The 17222-nt window shown below is 45.0% G+C and overlaps 1 protein-coding gene across 1 annotated transcript in view; it reads left to right on the plus strand.

Annotated features, from left to right (window-relative positions):
* LOC310829062 (uncharacterized protein) overlaps window positions 1–14645 on the plus strand; it is a 33292-nt gene extending 18647 nt beyond the window's left edge. Inside the window, exons 2-4 of the mRNA XM_083707233.1 lie at window positions 11537–11755; window positions 12820–13135; window positions 14605–14645. Coding sequence (XP_083563359.1) covers window positions 11581–11755; window positions 12820–13106 — 462 coding nt within the window. The 5' untranslated portion in view covers window positions 11537–11580 and the 3' untranslated portion in view covers window positions 13107–13135; window positions 14605–14645. The remainder of the gene's footprint in view (window positions 1–11536; window positions 11756–12819; window positions 13136–14604) is intronic.
* The last annotated feature ends 2577 nt before the right edge of the window (window positions 14646–17222 follow it).

A 17222-nucleotide genomic window follows, 5' to 3' on the forward strand; every position in this document is an offset into this window, starting at 1 on the left:
ATCCCCACCCTGTTCCACATGAGGGGTTCCAGCCAGGAGCTCTCTTCATTGGTGGAATTGCTTCTCAGTGAGTTTACCATTCTCATGAAGTTTCATTCAGTGAACATCCTTCTCAGAACCAGTTTGATGTTCCAGAGTATGAAATTGCGTGTGTGTGTGTGTGTGTGTGTGTCCATCTCTCTCTGTGTGTAGTGTTTTCTTCCCACTGCGATTAAACCATAACAAAAGTCTTCCCTGACATTCTGTTCAATCAGGAAGTGGTCCGTGGACTTTCACAATGGGCCTTGATTTGCTACAAAGCATTATGCTTCAGGAGCACCTCAAGTCCTGTTTCCTGTTCCTGAGCTCTTGTCATTTGCATGCATTGATTTGCAGGAGTCAGTTTTTCAAGAGGCGCTGCCATTCTTTCGTGTAACAAAATGATTGAAATCGTTGGTGACAACCAGTGCAAATGACTTAATTTCCACCCCCCCCACCCCCTTCACTTTGCCAGAATGAATGATTCCTCTGTTTGTCAGGACAGGTTATTGTAAAAGCGTTTAAAAGCGTTTAAAAGCATGTAAAAGCCAATCCCTCCCCCAATAGAATCTATTAGAAATTACCAATATTGTGATATGATAGCAGGAAACATACTCATTATACAAAGGGATGAACAAATTCTACCTCTATATGCAGAATGGTGACAAAATTCTACCAGCACATCCTTGGTTTGGCATTTGCTGTGAATGAAATCAATGAGAATCCGAAGTTCCTACCCAATGTTAGACTTGGATTCCATATCTATGATAGCTACTATGATGCAAGGATGACTTATCATACCACTTTGGATGTGCTCTTCAAAACAGATAAATTTGTTCCCAACTACCAGTGTGACAGACACAAAAAGCTCATGGCTATCATTGGTGGACTTGTCTCTGATACCTCAAATCAGATTTTCCTACACAGGGCCACACGCCCTGAGTATTTCATTATATATTTTACATGACCAAAGCAAGACTGGAAGGAGTTAGACGAAAAGCAGAGGTTTTAACCTACGGCATTTATTCATTTGCTTATTTTAAAATCATTTCTAAGCTGCTTAAGTGTGCTGGTCCCGGGGGGAAGGTACCGTGATCGTAGTCAGAGTTCACAAGATGAGAGGCGAGGTCCGAAACAGGGAGCCGGGCGGGGAACAGGAACGCTGGGAGGTCAGAAGCTGGGAGCCGGGCGGGAACAGGAACGCTGGAAGGTCAGAAGCAGGAGGCCGGGCAGGGAACAGGAACGCTGGAAGATCAGGAGCAGGAGGCCGGGCAGAGAACAGGAACACTGGAAGGTCTGAAGCCAGCAACGACGTTGCTCCCGCAACCTGGGACCGGGCTGACTGACCTTTATCTTCTTCTAAGGCCAGGAGCGGTCCCGGCCCCCAGGAGCCACGCCTCCTCTGGCCTTAAGGCGAGCACTCCTCCTGGGAGCAACTAGTTCCCTTCGCCTCTCTGCCCTAAGCCTCTGCAGTTCAGGAGAGGCCGAAGGGTTACTGGGCCTCGGAGGAGGCTCACCTGTAGACACTGAGTCCTCAAGCACCTCTGGGGCCAGAATGGTTTCACCTGGTGCCTGCTCCTGAGGGTCTGACACAGGTGCAGGCTCCTCAGAATCTAGGCCTTGCCCCAGTTCAGCCGGCCCTGGAGGCGGGGACTCCTGTGCAGGCTGGGATTCCTCTGGTTCAGCCTCTGAATCGGAATCCCAGGCCATTACATTAAGGGATGCAGGTGGCACTGTGGGTTAAACTGCAGAGCCTAGCACTTGCTGATGAGAAGGTCGGCAGTTCGAATCCCCGCGACGGGGTGAGGTCCCGTTGCTCGGTCCCTGCTCCTACCAACCTAGCAATTCGAAAGCATGTCAAAGTGCAAGCAGATAAATAGGTACCGCTCTGGCGGGAAGGTAAACGGTGTTTCCGTGTGCTGCTCTGGTTCACCAGAAGCAGCTTAGTCATGCTGGCCACATGACCTGGAAGGTGTATGCCGGCTCCCTCGGCCAATAAAGCGAGATGAGCGCCACAACCCCAGAGTCGGTCACGACTGGACCTAATGGTCAGGGGTCCCTTTACCTTTAGATTTAAGCTGCTTAAATCTTAAACAGTGCACCCAAAATACATTTGAATCAGCAAATAAATGCGGGAAATTATTGGCTTGGCAAATGAAAAAAAGACAAAACCTTAATACTATTACGAACTTGGAAGTGGAGGGAAAGAATATACAGAATCCAGTGGAGATTAGGTAGTGCTTTCAGAGCTATTTTAAACAACTATACACACAGGAGACGCAGAAAGAATTGGACATTGATCGATTTTTGAAAATAAATGGACTACAAAAAATCTCTCAAGAAAATAAGCTAATGCTGAATTACAAAATAACAGACCAGGAGGTAGAAGGGGCCATTCAAAACATGCAATTAGGTAAATCTCCAGGGCCGGATGGTCTGACTTCAAGATATTATAGATCCTTGAAAGAATGGTTAGTACAACCTCTAAAGGAAGTTTGTAATGAAATATTGGAAGGGAAAAAGGCACCAGTGTCATGGAAGGAAGCTTATATTACACTTATATCGAAAACAGAGTCTGAGAAGACACAGCTTAAGAACTACCGCTCCATATCCCTGCTTAATGTGGATTATAAAATTTTTGCAGATATCATGACTAAAAGACTAAAAAAGGTTTTAGTAGAAGAAATACATAAAGATCAAGCGGGCTTTCTCCCGGGTAGGCACTTGTCTGACAATACGAGGAATATAATCAACATTTCAGAAAAATTACAAGTGAATATTTACACCAAAGCAGTTTTGATATTTGTGGACGTGGAGAAAGCCCTTGACAATATTTCTTGGAGTTTTATGAAGAAGAATTTACAGGGGATGGGGGTTGGCCAAGGTTTTGGAAATGGTATAGGTGCAATTTACTCAGAACAAAAGGCTAAATTAATTGTTAATAATGTGGTGACGGGAGAATTTAAGATAGAGAAAGGAACACGACAAGGTTGCCCAATCTCTCCTTTGCTTTTTATATCGGTCCTGGAGGTCCTTTTAAATATGATTAGAAGGGACCCATTAGTTAAAGGTATACAAGTCGGAGCTAAACAGTACAAATTGGAAGCATTTGCCGATGATCTGGTATTGACATTACAGGAGCCAGAATCTATTACCAAAAGAGTACTGGAATTGATTCAAGAATTTGGTCAGGTAGCGGGATTTAAGTTGAATAAGATGAAAACTAAGGTTTTAGAGAAAAATCTAACAGTGATTGAGAGAGAGAGGTTTCAGAAGGAGACAGGTTTAACACTGGTTAAGAAAGTGAAATACCTAGGGGTTAATATGACTTCCAAGAATGTGAAATTATTTAAAGACAATTATGAAAAATGCTGGACGGAAGTCAAAAAAGATTTAGAAATATGGTCAAATCTGAAGTTATCATTGCTAGGCCGAATTGCTGCCATAAAAATGAATGTATTGCCAAGGATGCTGTTCTTGTTCCAAACATTGCAAATTTTGGACAAAATGGATTGTTTCAAGAAGTGGCAGAGAGACATTTCTAGATTTGTTTGGCGGGGCCCGAATAAAATTTAAGATATTAACTGATGCTAAAGAAAGAGGTGGAATTGCCCTGCCAGACCTTAAGCTTTACTATGAATCAGCCGCATTTTGTTGGCTGAGAGAATGGCTGCTTCTTGAAAACACTGACATTCTGGACTTAGAAGGTTTTAAGGGGTGGTATGCAAACTTGTGGTATGACAAGGTCAAAGCACATAAAGCGTTTAAAAACCATATTGTCAGAAAAGCACTGTTTAACGTCTGGGTAAGATATAAGGACTTGCTTGAAAATAAAACCCCAAGGTGGTTGTCACCAATGGAAGCGAAGGCTCAGAAAAATCTCAATATGGAGGCCAAATGGCTGAAATATTGGGAAATTTTGGAACAAGAGGGAGACAGATTAAAACTGCAGAGCTTTGAAAAACTAAAAAATAGAGTGCGAGACTGGCTCCATTATTATCAAATAATGGAGGCATATAATTTGGACAAAAAAATTGGCTTCCAGGTGAAGAAATCAAAATTGGAAACAGAACTGTTAGATCCCAAAATTAAGAATTTGTCAAGAATGTATAACTTGCTGTTGAAATGGAACACTCAGGATGAAATGGTGAAATCAGCTATGATTAAATGGGCACAAGATGTTGGACATAATATTATGATGGCTGACTGGGAACAGTTATGGACCACAGGTATGAAGTTCACGGCATGTAATGCCTTAAGAGAGAATATAATGAAAATGATCTACATGTGGTACATGACACCAGTCAAGCTTGCCCGAAAATAAATGTTGGAAATGCAAAGAGACTGAAGGTACATTCTTTCACCTTTGGTGGACATGCCCAAGGATTAAGATTTTCTGGGAGATGATCTATAATGAAATGAAAAAGGTATTTAAATATACCTTTCTGAAGAAACCAGAGGCCTTTCTCCTGGGCATGGTCGGCCAATTGGTGTCACAGAAGGATAGAACTTTCTTTATGTATGCCACAACAGCAGCAAGAATACTTATTGCAAAGTACTGGAAGACACAAGATCTACCCACCTGGGAAGAATGGAAGATGAAGGTGATGGACTACATGGAACTGGCGGAAATGACTGGCAGAATCCGAGACCAGGGAGAAGAGTCGGTGGAAGAAGATTGGAAGAAATTTAAAGTTTATCTACAGAAACATTGTAAAATTAAGGAATGTTAGAAGGATGTTGGAATGAAGTTATGTGGTTTTAGCAGAAATGTTATAAAGGACTAAGTAAAAATGGATTGTTAATTAGTGAAAGAAGAGAATGTAAAATTCAGCCAACTCTAGTTTCTCTACCCAATCATTCTGTCTCTCGCTGACGTAGCAGCGTAGGTATTGCTGGAGTATACTGTTCGCTCTTTCTGCTTGTCTGTTGGTTTCTGGGTGCCTCGCCGTCGAGAAGCCCACCTCAACCTGTAGCAAGCTCATGAGCTTCCTCCAGAACCGGGAAGTAAATTGTTTCCCGCGATCCGAGATGACCCTCGAGGGAGCCCCATGCAGCCTGAAGATGTGATCTACAAACAACCTGGCCGTCTCCTCTGCCGTCACCACATGTGAGCAAGCACATCTTGGTCAGTAGATCGACTACTACCATGACTGCTGTCTTCCCCCTCGACTTGGGCAAATCGGTCATGAAATCAATGGACACCACCTCCCAGGGTCTTCCCGGTGTGGGTAAAGGTTCCAGAAACCCTGCGGGGGCAGCCCTCTCCACTTTTGCCCTCTGGCATCTGTCACACCCCCGTACATATTCCCGCACATCCTCCCTCACCTTTGGCCACCAGAACTGCCTGGTGACGAGCAGTATGGTCTTGTGCTGTCCAAAGTGTCCAGCGGTTGGATTGTCGTGGAGCTGTTTGAGTACCTTCCCCCTCAAGGTCTCCCCCGGTACATACAGTGCCCCCTTATAGTACAGTAGCCCTTATTTTTCCTCAAACCCTCCATTGTCTTCCCTTCCATCCCGGAGTTCTCTCATTTTCGCTTGAGCGAACGCGTTGTCTCTGGTAAGCCCTACCAGTTCTCGTTTCCCAACCAACGCTCCCCCCCACACCCATCTGTCCTCGGGAGACACGTGTCGGATCTCCGACGGTCCCTCTCCTTCCATGTACTCTGGCTTCCTGGAGAGAGCATCCGCTCTTACGTTTTCCTCTCCCGGCACGTATCGTATCTTGAAGGAAAACTTGGAGAACTCCTGAGCCCATCGAATCTGCCTCTGGTTGAGTACTCGCACAGTCCGCCAGTATTCCAAGTTCTTGTGGTCAGTACAGACCTGGATCTTGTGCCACGCCCTATCAACAGATGTCTCCATTGCCGAAAAGCCGCATAGATTGCCAGCAGTTCGCGGTCATACACGGTAGTTTTGCTCCGGCTTGCTCAGCTTCCTTGAGAAAAAGGCACACAGTCTCCAGCCCTGCTTGGCCCCCGGCTACAAAAGGACCGCCCCAACGGCTCGGTCGGACGCGTCCGTCTCCAGTCTGATGGGCTTCTCCAGATCCACGTGCAGGAGCTGCTCCTCCAAAGCAAACGTCTTCTTCAGTCTTTCAAAGGATTGCTGGGCACTTTCGGTCCACGCGAACTTCTTTTTGCTACTCACACAATCTGTGATGGGCGCGGTCAAGTGAGCGAAGTTCTTTATGAACTTCCTGTAGAAGTTGCTGAACCCGAAGAACCTCTGCACATCCTTCCGGGTTTTAGGGGCCTTCCATTCCTGCACTGCCTTCACCTTGCTTGGGTCCATAGCTAGGCCCTTGTCTGACAACTTGTACCCCAGAAACTCGACCTCTCTGGCGTGAAATTGCCATTTTTCCAGCTTGACCCACAACTGGCGCTTCTGCAGTATCTGTAGTACTTCTCTGACGTCTCTGACGTGTTGCTCCTCATTGTCCGAATAGATTAAGACGTCATCCAAAAAGGCTACGTAATTCTTGTACAGCAGGGACCCCAACACGTGGTGCATGAATGCTTGAAAACAGGCGGAGCCCGATTGTAATCCAAATGGCATAACTAAGTACTCAAAGGCCCCTAGGGGGGTGAACATGGTAGTTTTCCATTCATCCCCCTCCCTTATCCTAATCAAATTGTATGCTCCCCTGAGGTCCAGTTTGGTAAAAATTTTCCCCTTCCTCACCCATGTTAAAATGTCGTCAATCCTGGGCATTGGGAAGGTCACGGGCTCTGAGACCAGGTTGAGGGCCCTATAATCTACGACTAGTCTGGGCTGCTTAGCCTCCTTTTTGTCCATAAAGAACACCGGACTACCCCCACCGCCTTTGATTCACTTATGAACCCCCTCTGCAGATTCTTGTCAATAAATTGCCACAACTCCTGCATCTCCCGGTTAGACATAGCATACAGCTTACCCACCGGCAGCTGAGCCCCTGGGAGTAGGTTGATTTGGCAGTCAAAGGGCCTATGGGGGGGTAGTCTATCTGCCTCCTTCTCGCTGAAGACTTCCTTCAGGTCAGCATATTGTGGTGGCACCTCCGCTTTTCGTTCCACCGCTAGCCCAGCCACCCTGGCCACTGTCATCCTTGGGATTTCCTCTCCTAGACAGTGTTCCAAGCAGTACGCTGACCCAAAGGTGACTGACCGCTGATGCCATGACACTACTGGATCATGCAGTGCCAACCAGCTCATTCCCAATATAATTGGGGGTCCTGCCAGTGTGGCCACGTGAAAGGTGATGGTCTCTGTGTGCCTGGAAACCCTCATGCGCATTGGTGGGGTCTGGTGGGTCACTCCCCCCCCAGAAGTTCCCAGCCATCTATGGTTGTGACTTGCAAGGGAAAATCAAGGGGTAGTAGGTGGAGCTGGTGCTCTAGAGCGAAGTCTCTACTGAAGAAATTACACGAGCTGCCCGAATCCAGCAGCCCCTTAACCTTGACAGGGTGCCCATTTGGGAGTTCTAGCACTACTTCTATGGCTATAGCTGCTTTGGGGGGTGGTCAGGTTGGGGCACTTCTATTTGTTGCTGGCCTGGCTGCTGCCCCCTCTGGTTGGCAGCCAGGCATTGTCGTTTCCCTGCGCCTGCCCTTCCTCCCCCTTCTCCTCACAGCCGGCAGCCCCCACCATCCCTTGCCAGGCCTTTCTTTGAGGGCAGACCTTAGCAAAATGTCCTGGTCGCTGGCAGAGGAAACACTTCTTGGTAGTTTTCCAATCCTTCCCCTCCCTTTTGCGACCTTCACTGAAGTTTGAAACCTTGCGTGCGCGCCATCAATTTCCATTGGCTCCGCCGCCTGGGAAGGCTGTCTTGGTATTTCAGGAATGCGGTAGTCATGGCAAAGTTCCCCTCTCACTTCGTGTTTCTCCTGAGCCCGCGCTTCCTGCCGTACTCCAATCACGAGCACAGCCTTGGTGAGCTGATCCATCGACTGTGGGCGGGGCGCGCAGGACAACTCGTTCTTCACCGCTGGGGACAGGCCCTCCTCAAACAACATTTGAATAGGTTCCGAGTCCAGATCCCACCCGATCCTTTCAAAATCCTTGAACATTAAACAAGAAAGTGGTGGTGCCGGCTGCAGAGAGAACCAATTCCTTGCAAGTACGGAACGTACCTTATGTAGCACTGGTAAAAGTGTCAGTTCCACATATAGGGATGTTGTACATGAATAAGGGGCTCAGACAAACATTAGCCCATCAGTGTTCCCTCATCACAAGGCAGCAGAGAATTAAGGTCACAATCTTTCTTCTCCATTTTGCAAATTCTGCATCTTGTCCTCTAAAGAAGATCAGGGAAGAAGATTATATATTTTGTGTTCTCATGTTGTACATTTATGTTCTAAACTGCCTGTGATCTGCTAATGAAGGGTGGTATACAAATTAAATAATAACAATAGGCGAACTTCCCCGTGGCTATTAGGATTTCCCACAAACCCTAATTACACTCAAGTTTCTGGAAGGACTTTCTGAGAACCTCACAGAATAGCCTCTTCTTGGATTGTCTGGGTGGAGCTACTGATGGGAAACATATCTCGCCAAAGTCTCCCAGGATGCTATATAAGTAGGCCTGGTGGCCCACATGCCATTCACACTGAATCCTAAAATGTGGGCCAAGATCTTCTTACCATTTGTGGGATTCTTTTGCGGGGCTAGCCTGCCACTGACTTCTTCCCAGGCTGCTCCAGGTGAGTTTGCTTCTCTTTCCTTCCTCTTTGCAGCCTTCTCATGCATGTACCTGAAGTCTGGGCATCTGGAACCACCCTTAGAAACAGAGCAGTAACAACCCTTGGACTCTCTTATGCCAACTTTTCTGCTTATTTGCCAGCATTAAACGGGACAGTCATTCCAAAGGGACAGATCCCATGGTTCCAAAACAAATACCCTTTTATTAACATTTGTAAGTGCCTATTTCTGTGTGCTGAGATCTTTGTAGGTTTAGGGGACAGAAGAGACTTTCTTCTGATAGGGGCAAAGAAGGAAGGCTCTCACAAACTATGTAGCTGAAATTATTTAGCTGAGATTTCTGCATTACAGGGGGAGGTTCTATCAGGGAGGTTCTATCTATGCAGAAAACAGCTATCATCAAGCCTTGATTGAAGAACGTTACACTCCTATCTGGGATGGTCTTCCTCTTCCCCCGAGCGTGCAGCTTAGGGAGGGACGCGTATGAAACATGGGGACACCTGCCTAGCCAGCCAGGTCAGCCAGATCAGCCCTGGCGATCAATGAGGTGACAGATATCTCAGTCGGATCACCCTCACATCCATCTTGAGATGTCTCCTGGGGCTCCCAAGTTCAATCATGAATGAGACAATGTGTGCAGAACTAGGTATACACACAATGGAATATTGGGTGTGGGCTAGCAATATAAAATACGGGTTGCATTTCCATTTTGTTGCCAGCATTTGAGTCTACTCTCTGACGGAATTACGGACTCTGATAAATCCAGAAGTTCCAACTCTTACATAGGAAAATCAGATCTATTGGTATTGACTTGGAACCCTTGTATAATTCAAGTGAGCAATATTCATTGCAATAGTCAAACCAGATGAAGGTACATTGGGGGAATAAACAACAAGTCAGGTGCAAATAAATTTGCTTCCCCAAGATAACTGTATCACATATCTCAAAAATAATAATTTCTGTCCAAAGCAGGACCTTTATCTTAGCCCAAATGAATGTTTTCCCTTCAGCTTTTGTCAAGGGCAGATTTTTAAACACCCCCAGAAATGATAGACATTGTGGATGTTCTTTGAATGTGCCAGACACTGTAGAACATATCCTTTTCTACTGTCCATTTTACAACCTGCTACGCAAACGCATGCTACCCCCCCCCCCCTTTTTGGGCACAATGAAAATATCTGATTAACCTGGAATTAACTGCATGGGGGGGGGTGAGGTTTTGTTAATAGTATCTCTTGGAGTGCCAAATGGCAATATTTAGCGGGAAGAAATCCCAGTGAAGTTCCTCATCATTATATATTCTACATGGCTGCTTATTTGTATATATTTTAAATGTTTTAGGATGTCCTATATTTGCAATGCCTAGAAAAGTTTTGCTGAAGTAAGTAAGTAAGCATTACAGGGGGTGGGACTAGATGAGCATTGGGGTCCCTTCCAATTCTAGAATTCTATTGTAGCAGGAGACCCCCCCTTCATTACAACGTAATGCACAAGCACCACACACACACACACACACACACACACCTCCCACCTCCCTGAGCCCAGAGATGTCCCTTCTAGAGGGGCATCCCCTAAAAGCCTTCCGTAAATAAGGAAGCGCTAGCTTGACAGCTCCGCATGTAACCCCTTTATTTTCGTATATTTTCCCTTAGTAGACCGTAACACTCTACCTCGCCCTATCCTTATTATGGGTAGACCAACTGTCTGAACTCAGGGTCAATCGGCCGCCGTTTTAGCCAATCAGCGTTACCGAACAGCACCTCTTTTGGCGGCCACGCAGGTACTGCAGGCAGCAGGCGCCCGCTTCTCTATCTTTGACAGCTCTCAAATACAAAGTTTCTGAGTCCAATTGACCGTGACTGATTTAATCAAAATGTTGCAAACCGCTTCCGGAAAGGCGAAAGTGCTTTGAACGTCAAGGACAGTATTCTTCATAAATTCACTATAAATCAGCCGTATATCGGATTTTCACCAGACCACTTTTATTCTGCTTCGTATTACAAGGACTATCAAAGGGGGGTGGCCTGATACCAGTCGGCCATAATCCCTTGACCGAGCAGGCACGTACTCTACAGCCCTTCCCAGTTGACATGGCAACCTTGATAGTCATCTTGATGGGCTCAGACAGAAGACTATCAAGGACACAACAAACTGCATACACTAGTGTATTCAACACGGACTATGACAAAGGGACCGTGACCAGATTCCCCTCAGGGGGCAGGAAACTGCGCCTTTCCGTTTGTTTTCTGAAAATGACTCATGGGGAGGGAGAGAAGGGGCTCCGGCCAGGTGTCAGGATACTCAGATTACCTGTGCAACCCCTCCCCTGACTCCTCCTGTTTTTAATGTAGTCATGATGTAAATATGATGTATTTCTAGGGGTGTAACTTAGGAGATTAGGAGCTAATAAAATTTGGTGTCTTCTTTTGTTCTGGGCTTCCATCTTGCTTTATCTTGTGGGTGGTGGGAGACCTGTCGTGACAGTTTTTCTTCAATAAAGACTGAGCCTACAGGCTGCTGATTTGCTCCAAATTGCTCTGGCTGGTGTCTTGATTTCTGCCCAAGGGAGCCCTCGGATTCTCCGGTAATACTATGATTCCACGAAAAGAGAATATGCATGGGAAAGAGGGTCGGAGAGAAGGAAAATCACAGGAGTGTAGAGAAGAACAGATGGCAGACAAAAGCAAGACTGGAAGGACTGAGATGAAAAGCAGAGGTTTTAACGTGCGGCATTTATTCATTTGCTGATTTTTAAATCATTTCTAAGCTGTTTAAATCTTAAAAAACCAGGAATTTCATCTGTCTGTCTGTCTGTCTGTCTATATATTTTGTTCCCTTAGGTGCAATATTGGTGTGTACTACCTCTGACTCTGTCCCCGAAGGCATGATGATTATGTGGGAGGCAGGTGGCCAATCAGGTAACACCTCCGGCATCATAAGTGCAAGCTTTGGTAGCACAGGATACCTCAGCCTTGCATTTGCAGACTTTGCACGGATTAACAGCTACGTCTGTCAAGTATCCCTTCCTGGGTCCCAAACAAAAGTCAAGGAACCTGAAGGTAAAAACTCTTGACACAGTTGGGACTTAGTTTTCCTTTGAAAAACATGGTTTGGGAGCGGGATGATTGTTTCCTGATTGCTTAAGATCATTTCAGGGACTGACCATTTCAAGACTGCTTCCTCCTTAATTCAGAAATTTATTTCTGCTTTCCATAATGGCCTGTTGAGATAAGACTTTCCCCACCAGTTGCCATGATATCGGTGCTGGTATTGGCTAAAGACACAACTTGAAAATGCAATCAGTCCGGTGGAGGTCTGAACAGCAATTTTCCTCTTATCTCTGCAGAAAGGTTTTCACCGTTCTTGAACAATACTAAATGCATGTTTTTATCAGAAGGTAACAATGGGAGAAGGAAAGGAAAGAATGTGTACCCTGCAAGGCCCAAGGTGTCTCCCACAATAATTTCCAGCCCCATTAAAAAACATTCCCACCTCCCGCCAAGGATCCTTCTGACCTTCATCTGCCTGTTGATAATGTTTACCTAGAATGGGGTGACGTAGATGAACAGATGGTGCCCTTCTATTGGAGGGAGATTTATATATCCTTGCCGTGATGGCCAGGTCCACACATTTAAGGAGCTCCGTACCTAGTTAGCTGCTCCAAGAGCAACTGTGCAGAGATGGTATCATTGGATATTGGAAGTTTTTAACTATCCTTGGTTTTCAAACCCAGCCTATACACCAATACCTTCTCTGGGAAGCCTGAGATGCTTTTTGTGCTGGGCACTTTCTTTATATATGTTGGGGAAAGGAGCTGTGTAAATATTCCTGGAATCTCCACTATCCCACCGTGTCCTCATCCAGCTCAAGGAAGCGCCATGTATGTTCCACAAATCTTTCTACTCAGGTCCACACACACAAGAACTTCAGTTAAATCCCCTTTGCTCCTTAAAGCTTTCATTAAGGATTTACACCCCTCTATCTACAGATTAAAAATGTTTGTCAGAGAATCCAGCAGAAAATAATCAGCACTAAATGGTGTGATAAATGTTGTGCATCAGTTATGTCTAAAATTAATAGCTGTTGCCTGTTTCTCTCATATTTTCCCCTGCCAACCATAAAGAAAGCAGCCTTCAGCGAGCACAGACAGTCCTCACTGACATGGTCATAGGGCTCAATGCAAGTGAAGTTTCTGTCCAGTGGGTGAAGAATGCCCTCCTTGAAGGTCACCATGTGAATCCCCGAGTCTTGAAGGGCAGCATCAAGGATTCCCTCTTGGCCATCAGCCAGGTGGTAATCCCCTACTCTGACTGGAACAACGGCACTTCATACTCCTGTACGTTTACCCGCACTGCAGGCACCGTGGAGCCCACCCAGAGGCTTGAGGAGAAATCCCAGGGTGAAAAGTGATGCAAACCCCATCCTCAGCATCACAACCTCTTCAGCCTATCCTAGATTAAATAATTTCCATGTATCCATGTTTGGCCTAAGGCTGAATAAAAGTGAGAAAATTCACAGATATTTCATGATGTGATCACTTGATTGAGGTGGTGGGTGGGTTTTGGAAAGAAGTGGGGAATGAATTAATCTCCCTGCAAAATCGTGTTGAAGTTTGATTATTGTAGAACTAAAATGTGTTTAGCACATAACCATGAAGTTCACAGGGGGGCTTTTGGCTAGTCACTGTCTCTTAGCCTATCCTTCCTCACCAGGGTTTAGACTCTCCCCGAGCACAGATTTTTGTGTCTCCCCCCCCCCAGCAGAGCATGTCCTATAAAAAAAAAGGTGAGTGGAGTGACAACAATTCCTTTTGCTGACCAGTGTCTTCTGCCTGTTGATCATGTTTACCCAGCATCAGTTGACCTAGATGAACAGGTGGTGCAGTTCTGTTGGAGGCAGATTTTCATTTCCTTGCTGTGGTGGTCCAGTCCACACATTAAGGAGCTACATAGCTAGCTGAGATTCCTGCTTTGCAGGGGGTTGGAATAGATGACCCTTGGGACCCTTCCAACTCAATAATTCCACGATTCAAGGAAAAGAAGATATGCATGGGAAAGAGGGTCAGAGAGAAGGAAAATCACAGGGGTGTAGAGATGAACGGACGGCAGACAAAAGCAAGAAGTGAAGGAGTGAGATGGAAAGGGGAGGTTTTAATCCAAGGCATTTCTTCATTCAATGATTTTAAAATCATTTATAAGGAGTGCAAAAAGACAATGTGCTGCTGCTGTGAAGCATGTAGGAAAAATACAGAAAGTAGGCAAACCCTTCAGAATAACCCTGTCAAGAATTCCTGTGTTCATCAGAATGTCATCATTAAATTCTCTTTTAAGGCATTACATGCCGTAAATTTCATACCAGTGGTCCATAACTGTTCCCAGTCAGCCATCATAATATTATGTCCAACATCTTGTGCCCATTTAATCATAGCAGATTTCACCGTTTCATCTTGAGTATTCCATTTCAACAGCAGGTTATACATTCTTGACAAATTCTTAATTTTGGGATCTAACAGTTCTGTTTCCAATTTTGATTTTTCCACTTGGAAGCCTATTTTTTTTGTCCAAATTATATGCCTCCATTATTTGATGATAATAATGGAGGCAGTCTCGCACTCTGTTTTTTAATTTTTCAAAGCTCTGCAATTTTAGTCTGTCTCCCTCTTGTTCCAAAATTTCCCAATACTTCGGCCATTTAGCCTCCGTATTGAGTTTTTTTCTGAGCCTTTGCTTCCATTGGTGACAACCATCTTGGGGTTTTATTTTCTAACAAACCCTTATATCTTATCCAAACATTAAACAATGCTTTTCTAACAATATGGCCCGCACAGCAGGCACCATGGAGCCCACCCAGAGGCCTGAGGAGAAATCCCAGGGTGAAAAGTGATGCACACCCCTTTCTCAACCTATCCCAGTTTTCCCTCCTCAGCCCGTCCCAGATTCAATAATTTCCATGTAATTATGTAGCCTAAGGCTAAATAAAAGTGAGCAAACTCACAGATATCTCTTGATGTGATCACTTGATTGAGGTGGTGGGTGGGTTCTGGAAAGAAATGGGGAATGGATTAATCTGCCTGCAAAATCGTGTTGAAGTTTGATTATTGTAGAAGCAAAGTGTGTGTAGCACATAACCATGAAGTTCACTAGAATGCTTTTGGCTAGTCACTGTCTATCCACATAACCCACCTCACCAGGGTTTTTTGAGGATAAAATGGGGAGGCAGAGTACACTGTATGTATACTCTCCAACATTCCTCATTTGAAAATAAGGACATTTCTCACTCTCACTCCCTCCGCCATATGACCCTCCTCAATGGCACGTTTTTTTTTAAAAAAATTTTTTTTAATTGCATTTTCACATTTTATAACAACACAAACAAAAAACACACATAAATGCTTTCATGTCCTTGCTTTCATAACCCTCTTTCCCTGACTTCCCCCACCCCCCCATACATCCCAATTTCCATGTTTAATTCAGCAAGTTCTTATTCCTCTCCTTAACCTATTCTGTTATGTTTAAACTTAATTCTTTTTGTTAGGCCCAATTTTGTTGTCCCATTCTCTTATATACATTAGATCCTTTTTCTAAGATCGATCGAGGTTCTTATACCATAAATTTTCCCTTTTTTATATTAAAATATAAATCAAAATTACAAAACACAAAAATCGTAAAATTTTTCAAATTCTGTTTTCCCCCTCCCTCCCTGCCCAGGTATCTGTCCCTTCCCAAATAACTATCCTCCCATAGAACTCCTAGCCCGGATTCCTCACATCAGAGGCCTTTAAGTCTCTTTCAGTCTCTCTCTGTCTATTTTGTTGGTAGTCCTTTTTGTTGGTCTTCAGATCTCGAGGGATGTCTGTCACAGTCACTTCATCGTCTCTCAGTCCAAACCTGGTTGAAGAAACTTGCTGCCAAGGTTCTGCCAAAGATCCCCCAAATTCAAAATCATAAAGGCCAGAAAAGAGGAGGAGGTCCCAGTTATGTTTCTTTACTCTTTTAACTTCCAATGTTCCATAATATCCGACGACTTCCTCCTTTACTTTTCTCCTCTGTCTCGTCTTTTCATAGTTTATAATCTAAAAAAAACTTCTTCTTTGTTTCCTGACCACGTAAATTTCTGTTCAATATTTTTTTATCTGTACTTTTCCCCCTCCATCCTCCTTTTCCTCCAGCTCCAAAGATGTCTTTTCTGGTTCAGCTGCAGAATCTTTCGCAATCAAGTCTTTAGTTCCATCAGCAGGGTTGCTTGTTTTAGAGATCAAGGTCGTAAGTTGTTTGTCCATAACCATAGCCTGCTCTTGCAAGGTTCCCACGAGAAAAAAGGCTCTTTCTATTTCTGCTAGTAATTTTCCTTCTGCAGCCATTGTAATGTCACTGGTTCCCCCTAGGGGGATTGCCATTATTCAGAGTTCTTTACCAACAGTCTTTTACCCTGTTGTTTACTTTGTTTCCAACCACTTCTAGTTAAATGTAGCACCTTTAAACCAGAGACATATAAAGTAATACAGTTCTTATCTTTATCCAACCATTTGACAGCTCAATTCACAGCTGTCAAACTCCTGTTCTTTCACGCTAGGTTCATGCGGGACGCTCCCGGATCCGGGGGGGGGGGGTACACAAAAGTTTTCAAAATCCTCTTCCCTCCAGCACAACTTAAAAAGAAAATAAAAGCTTATTCTCACAAATTAATGGAATCTCTTGTCAGTCTCAAAAGACACGAGATTTTTTCCCCCCGATCTTAGTTTTTCGCTCCTTGCTTCAAATTATCTGTATGTAGGGGGGGTGCGGACTTCCCTTTAGCACATCCCCCCGTTCGTTCCAAATTAAAGGTATAAATCTCTTTTAGAGTCCAAATTTCCTTCTACTCACGGGGTATTTGTTTCCAGTCCAAATTTCGGGAAGAAAGTTGACGCTCTCCGGCAATGGCTTGCGGCTTCACTCCACTGAAGTAGCGGTCTACTCCCAGCACCACGCCGCTCCTCGTACCCTCTCCGCAGCCTTTAAAAAGGCTCTTCGATTGTCGAGGAGGGCGCTTAAGGTGCCCACTGGGTCACCAAGTCCACACGTATCAGCACCTGTGGTTTCTGAGGGTCCCCGCGTCGCCGGCGCGGCAAGACCCGTCTTCAGCGGAGCCGATTCCCTCCGGAGCTCGGAGGGAATCCGCCATTAAACCGATCGCGTCAACCCAGAAGTCCTCAATGGCACGTTTTTTATCTGTTGCCCACTCCTGCAAAACATTTCCTATCAGATGAAGGTTCAGACGCTTGCCCTGGTGGCCCAGTCCACACATTTAAAGACCTCCCTAAATAGATAATTTAGGGTGTTCTCACAGCTACCAACATGAGTTTGACCAAACTGCGGGAGGCAGTGGAAGACAGGAGTGCCTGGAATGCTCTGGTTCCGGGGGGTCACAAAAGTTGGACATGACTAAATAACAACAACAAATAGCTAATTCAGGGGCAACTGTGCAGAGGTTACCCTATAAGATACGAGAGGTTTTAAGACAATTTGTTTTTTCCCAACCCAACCT

This window comes from Podarcis gaigeae (assembly GCF_964106915.1).
Source record: "Podarcis gaigeae genome assembly, chromosome: 13".
Taxonomy (NCBI): Eukaryota; Metazoa; Chordata; class Lepidosauria; order Squamata; family Lacertidae; genus Podarcis; species Podarcis gaigeae.